The 16,326-nt window shown below is 42.6% G+C and overlaps 3 protein-coding genes across 7 annotated transcripts in view; 2 read left to right on the forward strand and 1 right to left on the reverse strand.

Moving 5' to 3' along the window:
* LOC106531014 (gamma-crystallin M2) lies at positions 1 to 1,150 on the forward strand (the record flags this gene model as incomplete). The annotated part of the gene is given in 2 exon segments (XM_014026766.1): positions 1 to 128; positions 738 to 1,150. Coding segments are annotated over 2 exon segments (416 nt in total), but the record flags the coding sequence as incomplete, so codon positions are not given.
* LOC106531013 (gamma-crystallin M2) overlaps positions 1 to 6,946 on the forward strand; it is a 7,834-nt gene extending 888 nt beyond the window's left edge. The window contains exons 1-3 of one of the 2 annotated variants that reach the window (XM_014026764.1): positions 5,104 to 5,204; positions 5,500 to 5,742; positions 6,635 to 6,946. In XM_014026764.1, the coding sequence (XP_013882218.1) occupies positions 5,172 to 5,204; positions 5,500 to 5,742; positions 6,635 to 6,916 (558 nt within the window). In that variant the 5' untranslated portion in view covers positions 5,104 to 5,171 and the 3' untranslated portion in view covers positions 6,917 to 6,946. Of the gene's footprint in view, positions 1 to 5,103; positions 5,205 to 5,499; positions 5,743 to 6,634 lie in introns of those variants that run through there. The other variant, XM_014026763.1, reaches the window with a different exon arrangement.
* Positions 6,947 to 7,080: 134 nt separating this feature from the next.
* LOC106531012 (sodium channel protein type 4 subunit alpha B) overlaps positions 7,081 to 16,326 on the reverse strand; it is a gene marked incomplete at its 5' end in the record, with an annotated part of 17,501 nt that continues 8,255 nt past the window's right edge. The window contains 16 exon segments of one of the 4 annotated variants that reach the window (XM_014026761.1): positions 7,081 to 8,041; positions 8,350 to 8,418; positions 9,674 to 9,818; positions 9,899 to 10,487; positions 10,672 to 10,942; positions 11,110 to 11,214; positions 11,866 to 12,003; positions 12,129 to 12,182; positions 12,383 to 12,664; positions 12,836 to 12,937; positions 13,783 to 13,956; positions 14,186 to 14,340; positions 14,440 to 14,512; positions 14,850 to 14,983; positions 15,056 to 15,203; positions 15,375 to 15,722. In XM_014026761.1, coding sequence (XP_013882215.1) covers positions 7,928 to 8,041; positions 8,350 to 8,418; positions 9,674 to 9,818; positions 9,899 to 10,487; positions 10,672 to 10,942; positions 11,110 to 11,214; positions 11,866 to 12,003; positions 12,129 to 12,182; positions 12,383 to 12,664; positions 12,836 to 12,937; positions 13,783 to 13,956; positions 14,186 to 14,340; positions 14,440 to 14,512; positions 14,850 to 14,983; positions 15,056 to 15,203; positions 15,375 to 15,722 — 2,901 coding nt within the window. 4 annotated transcript variants of the gene reach the window in all.

Raw genomic sequence — 16,326 nt, forward strand, 5'->3', positions numbered from 1 at the left:
GCTTCATGGTCTACGACCGCACCAACTACATGGGTAACCAGTACTTCATGAGGAGGGGCGAGTACGCCGACTACATGAGCATGTTTGGATGGAGCGACTGCATCAGGTCCTGCCGCATGATCCCCATGGTAAACACTCAGTTGATTCATAGCCCACTTTGTTGTTTTGGTATAGATTTCTTGACCTCAGAACCATTCAATTAATGGATGTTATTACTATTATTATTATTCTAAACATTGATTACTGATTGTTAATCATTGGTGACTGATTTTGATATTTCACTATAATATTGTCCTAATATTCCTTTATTGTTGTAATATACTGCAGTTTAGTGCCAACAATTGCATTGCCAATATGGCCTCTTTCAGCACACATACAAAGCTAATACTGGGAGTAACTACTGCAACAGCTCCTATAGTCTCATGGTGAACACTATGGGTTTTCATGTGGGAGATCAGGGTTCAATCCCAGCCATAAACAAAAAATTTCATTAAAACTACATATTTTCTAACTGTCATATTCTCACACAATTACCCTCATTACAAACAACTGCTGACTTGGCAGGCACAAGCTGGTACTTGATTAGCAAACACATTTCAACTTGGTCACAGTTCAAGCTGCAGACAAAGGCAATGCACACTTGTTTTTACATCGTAAAAACCCATGTCAAGTTACTATTATTATTATTCTAAACATTGATTACTGATTGTTAATCATTGGTGACTGTTGTGTTTCAGCACCGCGGCTCCTACAGGATGAGGATCTATGAGAGGGAGAACTTCGGAGGCCAGATGTACGAGATGATGGACGACTGTGACAACATCATGGACCGTTACCGCATGTCCAACTGCATGTCCTGCCACGTGATGGACGGACACTGGCTGATGTACGAGCAGCCCCACTACAGAGGCAGGATGATGTACATGAGGCCTGGAGAGTACAGGAGCTTCTCCAACATGGGCATGGGCATGGGCCACATGAGGTTCATGAGCATGAGGCGCATCATGGACTCCTACTATCATTAATAAACTAAAGCTCAGCTCATCCAAACTTTGCTCCTTCCTCTGATCTGTTTTTTAAAGCTAATAAATCCTAAAGTTTAACATTTTGTGCAGAAATAAGCAGAAATAAAGGACTTGCTGAAAGGAAATACCAACTTCTCTTTGATAAAGTGGATTTTCAGAACATCACTACTTGTTTAAAATAAAGTTTCACTTTTCCATAAAAACACTTTCATCCTGAAAACTTTGACTAAACCAGCATAAAGAGAAAAAAACTCAACTCAAAGTTTAGAAATTAAAAGTACTGACAGTACATAAAGTGTTGTCTTTAAAGCTTTACCTCAGCACGATTCCAAAGCAATCTGAATTTCAGAATAAAGACTGAATAAAATCACTAAAAATTTGCTAACTTCAATAAAACATTTTAAAAAGGTTTCATCAAATTCTGATTGGTTGGAAAAATCCTACAAAGCTCTTTAGAATCAAACAACTGTCCAGTTTAGACCATTACAGAAACAGTCTCTCACTGTCAGACCCTTTGGTCTTATTTGTTCATCATTGCTCAAACATTTTTAACATTACTTGATTTGTGTATTCATATTACGTTGCAGTCCTGGTTGTTAGGACTCCTTGACAAATACTATTTAAATGAACGAGAACAGCATTTAAATAAACAATAACACTGTTGCCAATATATAGTGTTTCCAATCAAGAAGAGGTACCGGTACCTCCAATAACAGTTAAGAGTTCAAAACAAAAGAAAGACCCAGACCAAACTGTAGAAGACCCTAAGTAGACCTGGAATAAAAGGTAGAAGACCTTGAAGTAGACCTGGACCAAACTGTAGAAGACCCTGAGGTAGACCTAGACCAAAGTAGACCTGGACCAAACAACAGAAGACCCCAAGGTAGACCTGGACCAAACAGTAGAAGACCCTATGGTAAACCTAGACCTAACAGTAGAATACCCTGAGGTAGACCTAGACCAAAGAGTAGCAGACCCTGAGGTAGACCTAGACCTAACAGTAGAATACCCTGAGGTAGACCCAGACCAAAGAGTAGAAGACCCTGAGGTAGACCTGGACCAAACAGTAGAAGACCCTGAGGTAGACCTGGACCAAAGGGTAGAAGACCCTGAGGTAGACCTAGACCAAAGAGTAGAAAACCCTGAGGTAGACCTGGACCTAACAGTAGACTACCCTGATGTAGACCTAGACCTAACAGTAGAATACCCTGAGGTAGACCTAAACCAAACTGTGGAAGACCCTAAAGCAGACTTAGACCAAACAGCAGAAGACCCCGACGTAGATGCAGCCGAACTAGCAATCCTCAACAACTTTTTTATTTTTACACCAGGAGCAAAAGGTCTGTTTCAGGAAATCACATCCCCAGCAATCGGCAGTTGCAGTATTTAGTTGTAAAAGAGTTCATACACTGCTAGTTGGCAGTGTTGTACATATATTGTACATGAATTACTGCCGGCTAGTAAGTGTCAAATAGAACTTGTGCTTTAAAATTAGCTTCTGCTAATTTTCTATGGCACAGGCGCTTTAAAATTTGCGGACCTAAATATTTTCGCAAGCACTTTAGAAATTGTGGAGCTAAATTTTGGATTAGGCTGCCCACCACTGCCTAGACCAAACAGTAGAAGACTCTGAGGTAGATCTAGACAAAACTGTGGAAAACCCTCAGGTAGAACTGGATCAAACAATAGAAGACCAGACCATTTACAAAAAATGTATTATTAATAACATGATGATGATGATGACGATGACGATAATTAAAATAATAATAATAATAAAGACGACGATGACTACAACGGCGACGACGACGATGACGACAACAACAACAACAACAATAATGTATGTTGGTGTTATAGGCACTTCCTGTTTGCTGTAGGTGGTCAAACGTTCAGGTGTAGATGTGATGATGAATATGATCCAGCTGTTAGAGCTCAGACGCTCCTCAGGTTGGAGTCACTTTGGTGAACGGCGGCTTCTAAAGTTTATTTTCCTTGAGTTCCCAGAGTTGTACCTGTGTTCTCTTTCAGAGGTTCTTCCTCGTCACTCTCCTTCAGGGACCCCCCCACATGGGACCACTCCTCAGATGATTCCTCAGGCTCAAACCAGATCAGCGACATTACTCACCTGCCTGCCCACTCTCCACCACCTGTCCTCAGTCCTCTGTGGATTCCTGAACTGGACATTTCTTCTACATCCTTCAACTCAGAAACGATTATAAAACAGGTCATTTCATCACTTCCTGTCCCTGCAGAAGATGTCTGAACCCTCTGAAAAAATAAAGTTTTCTTTTACAAACGCTATGATCAGTAATTCAAGTCTTCTTTGGTTATTTAAACTGAATATTGTGACACAAAGTATAAACAAGTAGTTAGAGTGCAAATAAATGTGCTGAAAAATAATAATACCGAGTGGGAAGCGGCCGGGATGAGGCTCAGTGCCTCCAAATCCGAGGCCATGGTCTTGAGCCGGAAAAGGGCAGAGTGCCTTCTCCGGGTCAGGGGGGTCGCCCTGTCTCAAGTGGAGGAGTTTAAGTATCTGGGGATCTTGTTCACGAATGGGGGAAGAACGGAGCGGGAGATCGACAGGCGGATTGGCGCAGCGTCTGCTGTAAAGCGGGCGCTGTACCAGTCCGTCGTGGTGAAGAGAGAGCTGAGTCAGAAAGCGAAGCTCTCGATTTACCGGTCGATCTACGTTCCTACCCTCATCTATGGTCATGAGCTTTGGGTCATGACCGAAAGAACGAGGTCCCGGATACAAGCGGCCGAAATGGGTTTCCTCTGCAGGGTGGCTGGGCTCTCCCTTAGAGATAGGGTGAGAAGCTCGGTCATCCGGGAGGGACTTAGAGTAGAGCTGCTGCTCCTCCACATCGAGAGGAGCCAGTTGAGGTGGTTCATCTGGTATGGATGCCTCCTGGACTCCTCCCTGGTGAGGTGTTCTGGGCACGTCCCACCGGGAGGAGGCCCCGAGGAAGACCCAGGACACGCTGGAGGGACTATGTCTCTCGGCTGGCCTGGGAACTCCTTGGAGTTCCCCCGGAGGAGCTGGAAGAAGTGGCTGGGGAGAGGGAGGTCTGGGCCTCCCTTCTGAAGCTGCTGCCCCCGCGACCCGACCCCGGATAGGTGGAAGAAAATGGATGGATGGATGGATGGATGGATGGATGGATGGATGGATGGAAAACAATAGTGCTGACTCAGCATGCGCACGATAACTGAGTGGAGAAAATATAAATGCTGTAATTTTTACATTATTTAACAAAACAAAGAACTAAACCTGTATCAAAATAAAGGCTGATATCTAACACTTAATTTTAGTTTATAAAAAATATCAATGTGTAGAAGCAGGACTCTCTGCTGGAGACCATCGGTTTGGACCTGGTACCTCCGTGATCAACAACAAATAAGACAAATGATTAAAAGGTTAATAAAGAAACAAATAATAATAATAATTAAATTAAAAACATTGAAACAATTAGAACACTATAGTTTGTGGATTTTGAAGAGTTCATGCACCCAACGTTCAGTCCTGCCATTAAACATGTTTGTTTTTATTGTTCTGATATTAAAACAAACTTTTATTATGAAACTTTTATCAACTACATGTGTACAAAGTTCATTTGTTCCAAAAATAACTACATTATTAATTATCTGGTAATTCTGTGTTTAAATAAAAATAAAGTCTTTAAATGGACCATTCTGGATGTTCACAGCTTTATTTTGTTTTACTCCTAAATATATGAAAGTGACTGAATTAAAAGTGAAGCTAGTTTTTTAAAAGAAGCTTTTGTTCCAGTTTGAACAGGGACATGTTTCTGGTGTTGGTCATCAGATGCTGAGGATAAAAGCTTGTTTCTTTGTTTTGTGAACAAAGGGTTAAAAAATTGGTATTTTTACAGCTTTTGTCTTCAGGTTTTTTGTTCCAGAAAGTGTGAACAGAGGCCTGAAGGAGGCTCTTTGTCCGTGGTTTCTAAGAGAAATGCCGAACGTTGAGTGTCTCTTTATGACGCGCTGCTGGCTCAGGCTGTTTGGACAAAAGGCTTCAGCTGCTCAGGTTCTATAAAGAGCAGCCGCTGCTCCACAGGTAACACATTCAACAACAGCAGCTGAGCTGAGCAACCTGACAGCAACACAACCAACAACACGACCAGCAACATGAGCTCCAGCGACATGAACATGAGCAGCAGGGTGAGAGCCGGAACCACAACCAAACATTTCACACTGAAAACAGACGAACTGTAACGTTCCTGCTGTCCTAAACCATTGGAAAAAAACTTCTTTCATGAGTTAATTTAAGAAAATAATTTAGCTTACTTTTAATCTTAATAAAAAAATTATGACACATTTGTTCTACAGAGTTTATAAAAGCACATTTTCACTAAAAACTTGATGCTTCATTTGTATTTAGACCACAGTTAGAAAACTTTACGTTTTGCGACTTTTGGTTCTTTCTTCCTGATTGATGTTTTCCCTGCATCTTCAGATCATCTTCTACGAGGACAGGAACTTCCAGGGCCGTTCCTACGAGTGCAGCAGCGACTGCGCCGACATGTCCTCCTACATGAGCAGGTGTCACTCCTGCAGGGTGGAGAGAGGCTGCTTCATGGTCTACGACCGCACCAACTACATGGGCAACCAGTACTTCATGAGGAGGGGCGAGTACGCCGACTACATGAGCATGTTTGGATGGAGCGACTGCATCAGGTCCTGCCGCATGATCCCCATGGTAAACACTCAGTTGATTCATAGCCCACTTTGTTGTTTTGGTATAGATTTCTTGACCTCAGAACCATTCAATTAATGGATGTTATTATCAGTGTGCATAGCCAATGCAATGCACACTGTTGTGATTCGTTTCCCATCCAAGTCATCTCCACTTTGCCATGCTTCTCCTCCTGCATACTTTGTCCTAGAACTGCCATTGTAATTTAAATCTGTAAAGCTCCTCTACCAAATGATTGCTATGCCTTTTGGTGCCTGTACAACTTTTAATTTTTGAAATATTAATGTTTAAAATCAAATAATGAGAGTCAATGGAGCCTTGTATTGGTCCAATACTGCCCCATGCTGTATCTACTCAGTACTGCACCATAGTTTAATAATATTTAAACTCAGTAGTTCAGTGTTTACAATACAAACATGATTGTATTTTGAAATTTCACTATAATATTGTCCTAATATTCCTTTATTGTTGTAATATATTGCAGTTTAGTGTCAACAATTGCATTACCAATATGGCCCCTTTCAGCACACATTACAAAGCTAACACTGGGAGTAACTACTGCAACAGCTCCTATAGTCTCATGGTGAACACTATGGGTTTTCGTGTGGGAGATCAGGGTTCGACCCCAGCCATAAACAAGATATTTCATTAAAACTACATATTTTCTAACTGTCATATTCTCACACAATTACCCTCATTACAAACAACTGCTGACTTGGCAGGCACAAGCTGGTATTTGATTAGCAAACACATTTCAACTTGGTCACAGTTCAAGCTGCAGGCAAAGGCAATGCACACTTGTTTTTACATCGTAAAAACCCATGTCAAGTTACTATTATTATTATTCTAAACATTGATTACTGATTGTTAATCATTGGTGACTGTTGTGTTTCAGCACCGCGGCTCCTACAGGATGAGGATCTATGAGAGGGAGAACTTCGGAGGCCAGATGTACGAGATGATGGACGACTGTGACAACATCATGGACCGTTACCGCATGTCCAACTGCATGTCCTGCCACGTGATGGACGGGCACTGGCTGATGTACGAGCAGCCCCACTACAGAGGCAGGATGATGTACATGAGGCCTGGAGAGTACAGGAGCTTCTCCAACATGGGCATGGGCCACATGAGGTTCATGAGCATGAGGCGCATCATGGACTCCTTCTATCATTAATAAACTAAAGCTCAGCTCATCCAAACTTTGCTTCTTCCTCTGATCTGATTTTTTCCCTTGTGAATCTTAGATTTGATTCTTTTGTTCCCAATAACAAACTCAGACGACGTGTTTCAGTAAAGAGAAAACAGCATCCTGAAATTTAAAATGAAAACAAATCAAACTGCTTTTACATTCTCTTTATTATGAAAGAGTACAAAAAATATAGTTATTTAAGTATACAAAAGTAAAAACGTAAGAATTAAAGTTGTTACTTGAGTTATTTCTGGTTAAACTGAACATTATTATGTTTAACCAAGCACAGGCATAATATGCGGGGGGGTATGACCCCCATAATAATTTGATCTAGTCACAATTTGCTCAAACACAACAGAAATAAACTGGTTAAACAGACACCTGCAATTCTCGTTGTCTTTAAGTAACTTTGACCTGATTTAAAATTTACGATATTTACGTTTAAACATAACTGCTGAAAATGACATGCAGGGTTTTAGAGCATAACCCCCCCCCCCCCAGTGCTTGACCTAAAGTTACACCCTTGTTTTTGTAATGAAAGCAGAAAAAATCAAATAAAGCTGGACGAGCCACAGAGCTGAGATAGTTTAAATCAACGTTCACAGTTTGTTTGTTCTGAGATGTACAAAGTGACAAACAAACAAAATGAATATAGTTTCTGTTAACTCCCGCTAAGTTCTGACCCAAACTTTGGGCCTTTGAGCAAACATGTTAAATGTAATTCCAAGTAACAAGTTGTGTATTTTCTCACAGTTTAGTGATTTTTGTCGACACTTTGTGAGATAATAGGTGTTAACGTTTGGGTTAGAGCAGATTAAATCTGTTAGTTACAGACAGATCCAGAGTGAATGCTGTACCTGTGCAGGATTTTAAAAGGAAACATTAAAATAAGACATTATGTTTAGAAACAGGGAGAGATGAAGTCACCGTCTCACAGGAAGTCAGGTGATCGCTGTGGAGAACCCAGTGGCTCCGCCCACATCAAGGTCCACTGTTCTATTCCACTTTGTCCTGCCTGCGGTGTCTCCTGAACGCTCGCTGGATCGCACCGGCCGCCACCTCTTCCTGTTTCCTCCGCAGGGTGCTGCTGATTGGTTCCTGAGCCTCCTGCTGGAAACAGGAGGCAGCGATCGTCAGGTGCGTTTCTGACATTCATCAACTTTGAGAGCAAATGCAGCTCAAGGCAACTGTGAAAGCTAATTAACCTTAGCAAAAAATAAATAAACATCGAGTCAACTTTACAGAAATGTAGCTAAATTTAGCTGCGAGTCATACTCTGAGGGTGAACAGCTGTTTTTAATGTTGTCATCAAGAGCTGAATAACAATAGAATAGAATAGAATAGAATAGAATAGAATAGAATAGAATAGAATAGAATAGAATAGAATAGAATAGAATAGAATAGAATAGAATGTTTACAGGGTTGTGGACATTGAACTTTTCCTCCAATCTGCCCTTCAGATCCTCCATCTGTCCTGATTCAAACACCTGCACAAAAAGCAAAATATTCTGTCATAAAACATAAATAAAGTGAAACTTTATGGTAAAATAAAGTTTATATGTTGAACTGAGCACTGAATAAACTGAAGAAAATTACTGCACAAGTTTCAACTGAACTAATAATGATAGGAAACAGAAAATTAGCTTAAAGGAGTAAAACACAAACTAAAAATAGCAAAACATGGAGCCCGTTTGGTGACATTGGATAAAAAAACTAATGCATGGCCACGAATTATCATCTTGTGTCCACGCATTAATTTATGTACTCTGACAAAACACTAGCTATAAGGTTAAAAAAGTTAACTAAAAGTAGAAAATGCTAGCTCAAAGTACTTTAATGCTATCTAAAAGCTCAAAATAAAACACTAGTTAAAAGAAACAAAATACAAGCTAAAAGGATCTGAAAACTAATAGAAGCTTAAAGAAACAAAAACAAACCAGGTTTGCTGAAGCAAATAAAAAAAAGGAATTGACGAGATCACAATGATTTCTGTCAGCAAAATACTTGTAACTAAAGCTAAATAGTTAGCAAAATATAAAAGTTACCAAATCCAAAAGTCATTACAGCTCTCATCTTCTGAACAAGCTGAATGGTTTGACATGAACGAATAAAAACGCCGAAGAATATATGTTTTTCAGAAAAGACAAAACATAAAGCGAAACAGGCGCGCTGTAGTATGAATGCTGACTCATTAACACAAGGAAAAGAAGAGCAAGAAGAAAAAGAACAAGTACAAGAAGAAGTACAAGAACAAGATAAAGTACAAGAACAAAAACAAAAATGAAAAACAAAAACAACAACAAGTACAAATACAAGAAGAACAAGAAGAGCAAGAACAAGTACACAAACAAGTACAAGTACAAGAACAAGTACAAGAACAAGAAGAGCAAGAACAAGATAAAATACAAGAACAAAAACAAAAATGAAAACAAAAAGAAAAACAAGAACAAGTACAAATACGAGAAGAAGAACAAGAAGAGCAAGAACAAGTACACAAAAAAGTACAAGTACAAGAACAAGAAGAAGAGCAAGAACAAGTACAGGTACAAGAACAAGAAGAAGAGCAAGAACAAGTACAGGTACAAGAACAAGAAGAAGAACAAGAACAAAAACAAAAAAGAAAAACAAAAAGAAAAACAAGAGCAAGTACAAGAAGAAGAACAAAAACAAGAACAAGAAGAACAAGTACAAGAACAAGTGCCACAAGAAGAAGAACAGCATCAGATGATCAGGTGATGTTACCTGTGTGCTGAGTGCTTGCAGTATGTCCAGGCAGCAGATCTTGTCTCCAGGGAGCAGAGGCAGATCCATGTGGATCAGTTTGATGTTGTTCGGTTTGGGAATCCTTAGCGGGTCCTGAAGTTGGTCACAGAAATCTGACAGCTGGCTGTGGAACCCAAACAAAGAGAGTTAGAGTCCACCCTGCTTCTCTGAAGGTGGAGGTTTTCCTCAGGATGGACCTGTCACCTGTAATTTATGACCCGTGAAGCATCCAGATCAAACCTCCTCCAGGTGTCATAAAACATCTGCAGGTGCTCGTCGCTCAGGGAATTCTCTGGTTCCCTGCAGTTGAAGCTCTCCAGGACAACAGCGACGAAGAGGTGGACGACCAGCAGCAGGTACAGGAGGATGTAGGAGGTGAAGAAGGCGATGCCCCCTGCTGGGCTGCTGCAGTCTACACCCGGGTCACAGTATGGAGGCGTGTTCATGATAGGACCCAGAAAACCGTCCCATCCAGAGGACGGGCTGACCAGAATCATACTGATCATGCTGTTTCCAAACGTCTTAAAGTTAAACATGCTGTCGATCATGGCCTCCTCCTTCACGTGGCCGAAGGCGTACATGCCAACATAAGCATAGGTGTACGTAACGAGGAAGAAGAGCAGGCCGATGTTGAGGAGGGCAGGAAGTGACCTCAGGAAGCTCACAAGCAGCGTCTGTATCCCTCTGGCCCAGCGAGTCAACGGGAGGATTCTACAGATGTGAGCCAGTCGAAGGATGGGCAAGAAACCAGGACTGAAGAAATATTTTTCAAACACATCTGCGATGAAGATACCTGGAACACACAATGCTACCATCACTTCCTTCTCTGGTTGAGTGGACTTTATAACATTGTAAATTCAGGATTCAGAGCTGATTATTAGGGTTCAAACTGGACTGAACCTAATTAAACAAGTTACCCAGCAAAGGTAAGACAGGTAGAAGATATGAGATGACAGCATCACCTGCTGAAGACTCACCTGTGGTCAACAAGAGGAGAATCACAAAGGCCATGATGTTCAAACCAAAGCGGAAGTAGTGATGTCGAAGAGCAACAATCTTCAGGATGAACTCGATGTAGAAGAGGATGAGGATGATGAAGTGAATCCAGAAGAAAACTATATCTGTTTCTAAGGACTGGTCATCCTGCTCCATCATCAGAGCCACCACGTATACACAGATCAACACCATCACCACAATCTCAAAGATCGGTGACGTCACCAGGTCAAAGAGCCGGGCCTGGCACTGGTTCTGGTGACAGACAGGTTTCAGATCATTGAAATCATCTGACACAAGGTGCTACGGGTCAACCCTGGGACCAGTTTGATCCCCCAGAGTCCAGAAGAGACACAAATCTGAATAAGTCTGGAGTCTGACACAAACACACAACTAAACTAAGACCTCAAGCCAGAACTCACCTGTGGTCGTGGGACAGCTTTCTCGGGTGTCTTGGAGAACATTTTCCTCACAGTTCCATGAAACCTCAGCTGATTTTTTGTCATAAAAACATGTTTCCCTCCAACGTAAAGATAAAAAAAACAATAAGTAACAACTAAGCATACATGACTACAAGATCTTTTGCCCCTTTTCCACAAGTGCCACTTAGTGTAGTGTCGGTACGGTTCGATACAATTCCAAGCCATTTCCATTAGGCCAGATTCTTGGAACCAGCCCTTTTTTTAGTACCTACTTCGTTGTGGTTCTAAGTGGTCCCAGTCGACACCAAAATGTGACATCAGAACACTGTTCGTCACTGATTGGCTAGGGGATGGAGTCACTGGTTGCGTCTGAGCTGCCTTTACAACAACAACTCGAGGCACCATTTTTTCAATTGTAGCAGTGACATTAGTCGTGTTTCCATCCAACTTCAGTTTGAATTTTTAGCTAATTTTTTTAAATTTCAGAACTTATTCGGCAAACGTGTTTCCATCTCTCATTTTGTGCATTAATTATTTTTTGAAAAACCCAAAAACCACCTCCACCAACCGCCCAAAACACACCCACTGGAACCGGACTGGAACGTCAATGGAAAAGCACACAAAAACTGACCGTACCGACACTACACTAAGTGGCACTAGTGAAAAAGGGGCGATTTATTCTGTTTCGCTGACTTCCCCGTGGTAATTATAGGAACTACTCTGCCACATGGTAGCTATAGGAACCATTCTGCTTATCTTGTGTTCATGCTGTGTAAGCATATCAATGAAGCCTCTGATGAAGAGGATGGAGGTGAAGAAGCAGCCAAAGATGATGAAAAGGATGAAGTACAGGTACATGTACAGGTTGACTTCATACACTGGCTGTTCCTCTACCTGCACTCATACGCACATATACACACATCAGAATGGGTACTGGTATCAGTGTCTATACTACCACCACTATTAACAATGGGACTGAAAACATCAGTAACAGAACCAGTACCAAGAAATGTACTGACCGTTCTGGAGTCCACAGCTGCGTACATGATGTCGTGCCAGCCCGTAGATGTCGCCTGAAATCATCAAAACTTTATTAGAAAACAGAATTTAATTTCATTCTCTGTAAAACTTTCTGAACATCTAAAGGTTTCACATAAGAATAAATCATAATATTCTGACAGTTAAAGATTCTCATCAAACTCTGTTTTATTTAGTGTATAACTCCTGAATCTGATTAGTGTTTCAGTTTTTTGTGTGTAAATGTATCACTGACCATGATCAACAGAGAAAGGAGACCCATCACCACGTTGTCAAAGTTAAACTTGGCATTCTTCCAGTTGACCTCAGTAGCGTTTAAAGAAAGGCCAAGACACTCGGACTTGTTTTCCACCTCAGATACCATGAAGGCCTCTGCACTCGTCTCATTGAAACAGTAATCAAACTTTCCTGCAAACAGGTTCACCCCAATGATGCTGAAGATCAGCCAGACAAACAGAACAACCAGTATTGTTCTGCACATGGAGGGAACGCTCGCCGCCATCCAACGCAACACCATCTGCACCGAAAGACAGGTGAGGGTGAGACAGGTAATAGGCAACTTTCTCAGTGTCTGTCTCACCTGTCAGTGTGTATGTCTCATCTTTCTTGTTTGTCTGTGTTTACCTCACTTGTCAGTCTCACCTGTCTCACTTCATTGTGTCTTCAGAGTTCAGTGTGTCTGTCTTACCCTCATGCCTTTGAAGCGGGACAGGGCTCTCAGGGTCCTCACAACCCTCAGAGGTTCTGTTGAGTACCCCAGTGTGTTGAAAATCAAACACAACAGAGCAACCTGGAAGATAAAACACAGGTGTTGATGACATCATTCTACAGGTGAGCAGGAAGCAGCTGATTTATAAAGAGGCTTCCTAATGTGTCGACCCCGGAGATCCATAAATCCACCACTACTGTCTTCTTCTGTGGTTTGTTGACCACCACAGCCTTCAGTTGGTCCGGGTTGCTCTGGGTAGGTTTAGGTTGGTCTGAGTTAGTCTAGGTTGGTCTGAGTTGGTTTGGGTTGGGGTGGGTTGGTCTGAGTTGGTTTAGGTTGGTCTGGGTTAGTCTGGGTTGGTCTGGATTGGTTGGGTTAGTCTGAGTTGGTCTGAATTGGTCTGGGTTGGTTTGGATAGGTCTGGGTTGATATGGGTTAGTCTGGGTTGGTTTAGGTTGGTCTGGGTTGATAAGGGTTGGTTTGGGTTAGTCTGGGTTGGTCTGAGTTGGTCTGGGTTGGTTTATGTTAGTCTGGGTTGGTCTGAATTGGTCTGGGTTGGTTTGGATAGATCTGGATTGATCTGGGTTAGAATCCTATTTTTGTTTTCTGTGATATTTTTAATTGGTCCAGCTAAAGACCTGGGTCTAACAAACTGGGTCTGAAGTGTGTCTTTGAGACAGGTTGCTGGTACCAAACCTAAAGATTGGAAGGTTGTGTCCCCTGGACTGTATTAGGTTTATATTTTTGGTAATCATGGTTTTGTTCCATCTGATCCTGGTGCAAAGTCCTGCTTTAATTACTAACCAGTGAAAGAACCATAAAATAATTTTAAAAACCTACTAAAAGGGTCAAAACTGCCCTCAGTGTTGGTTTCTGTTAGTTATCAATAGATTAGCAGTAATTTGTGGAACTGATCATGCTCTTACATCCAGGACGATGAAGTCGAGCCAGCACCAGAAGCTGCTGAAGTACTTCTTGAACCCGAGGGCGACCCATTTGAGAAGCATCTCCAACAGAAATATGTAGGTGAAGACCTGGTCTGCTGTGTCCAAAAGATTCTGCAGGATTGGTTGTTGCTGAGGGTTGATGCTCTCAAACATCTGTCCACAAACACAATCATGGTTTCACCAACAGCGTACAAACAAACAAACAAACAATAAAAGCATCAAGGTTCAAAGTTTGAAAGGAAAAGGAGACAAGATCAGGAGTTCTGGACCAGGAAGTTGGTTCCCAGTTACAGTCCCACTCTGTCACTGGTTCTGAAGGTCTGAATGGTTCCAGTTTGTAAATGAATTGTTGTTGTTTGTTATTCTTTGCGTTTGTATTTACCAATGCAGCAATGCTCAACAGGATGACGAAGATTATGAAGGCCTCGAAGAATCTGAACTGAACGATGTGGAGACAAACTGTTCTGAACTTATACCAGACCCTCCCTGCACCCTGGGACGTGTCTATGTCCTGGATGGGACAGCGGAGGTAACAGCCTGGAACACACGGAGCACAGATCCCTGATCAGCTCCTGCTGGTCTGATCCTGTCTCAGAACACAACATTTCACGGTGGATAATGTGTTTGTGCACGTACATGCACAGCAGCAGTCCTCAGGTCCACTTCCTGTTTGATTCTCGGGGTCTTCAGACTTCTGGACGGCTTCACGCTAAAGGAAACATGTCAAACAAATAAATGTCTTGTGTTTTTGTTTAAGTAAAATAATCTTGTTGACTTAAACTTATGAAATATTTCTGCTGTCTTGATGTTTCTTCATCACTAAAGTCACTTGAAAAAAAACAGGAATTTGCACAAATTCATTCAGGTTAAAGGTCAAAGGTCAAAAGTCGTGGCTTGTTTGGATGAAAGAACCTGGTTAAAACCAGACCAGGTACATCAAGTTATGATAATTAAAATCATTTTTTAAATCTTGACTCTGCCTACTTCATCAAATTCACCAACAGATTGTTCTGCGTCACAGAATAAAAGCGTAAAACTAAATTTACCTGTTTTTTCTCCTCAGCAGATGGACTGGGCAACACCTTGCAGGAGTCCTGGTCCTCAGGGTGACCCTCGAGGATCTGTTGGTCCGAGGTGATGGTCTTTAGGGCCAGGTGTTCTTTCCCGCCGTTCTCCTCAGCTGATAACAGACACAAGGTTCAGACGTCGCCTGCAGCAATGAGGAGGACCCAACAGAGACAGAAGGACTCACTCTCAGGACCGAGTTTTCCCTTCAAGGACCTGAATCGCTCCAGAATCCAGGTCTTGGTCCACTTCATGCTGGTTCCTTTTCCTCCTTCAGTTGCCAGTTTCTCATCCCGGAATGGGATCAGCAGCAGGTTCAAGAACAGAATCAGGACCTGGAATTGAACCCAGAACACAGTAAAGACCTGGAACAAAACTGACACGGATCAGATCAAAACTGGACCAGGATCTGAACCAAAGACTTTGATTTCAGGTTTTTGATGTTGAAGGGACCCTTGTAGCTCATCCTAAAACCCCTCTAAGAACAAAGTGGACCCGGGTCTCACCAGGAGGTTTCCGGTGAGCAGAACCGTGACGTAGAAGAAGACACAGACGGTCCGGTTGGACACCTCCATGCAGTCCCACAAGCTGTCGACCCACTCGCCACACAGGACCCTGAAGACCAGCAGGACCGAGTGGAAAAAGTCCACCATGTGCCAGCGGGGGAGCTCACAGTCCGATGAGATCCTGCAGACCAGGTCCTTGTAGTCCTCTTGGAAGAGATCCATGCCAACCACAGAGAACATGAAGACCACCAAAACCAGAACCAGACCAAGAGGACTGACCGAGGCCCAGCTAATCTTCATCAGAACACCCAGTGTGGACCACCACCGACCCAACCTCAGGACTCGCATCTGGACAGACAGGGACACAGGTGAGGACAGGTGAGGACAGATGGACAGACAGGGACACAGGTGAGGACAGGTGAGGATGACAGGGACAAAGATAAGGACAGGTGAGGACAGACAGGGACACATGTGAGGACAGGTGAGGACAGATGGACAGACAGGGACACAGGTGAGGACAGGTGAGGACAGACAGGGACACATGTAAGAACAGGTGAGGACAGGTGAGGACAGATGGACAGACAGGGACACAGGTGAGGACAGGTGAGAACAAACAGGGACAAAGGTAAGGATAGGTGAGGACAGACAGGGACACATGTAAGAACAGGTGAGGACAGGTGAGGACAGATGGACAGACAGGGACACAGGTGAGGACAGGTGAGAACATACAGGGACAAAGGTAAGGATAGGTGAGGACAGACAGGGACACCGGTAAGGTCAGGTGAGGACAGATGGACAGACAGGGACAGAGGTAAGGACAGGTGAGGACAGACAGGGACACATGTAAGAACAGGTGAGGACAGATGGACAGACAGGGACACAGGTAAAGACAGGTGAGAACAGACAGGGACACAGGTAAAGACAGGTGAGAACAGACAGGGACACAGGTAAA

The sequence above is a fragment of the Austrofundulus limnaeus genome, unplaced genomic scaffold, assembly GCF_001266775.1.
Source record: "Austrofundulus limnaeus strain Quisiro unplaced genomic scaffold, Austrofundulus_limnaeus-1.0 Scaffold588, whole genome shotgun sequence".
NCBI lineage: Eukaryota > Metazoa > Chordata > Actinopteri > Cyprinodontiformes > Rivulidae > Austrofundulus > Austrofundulus limnaeus.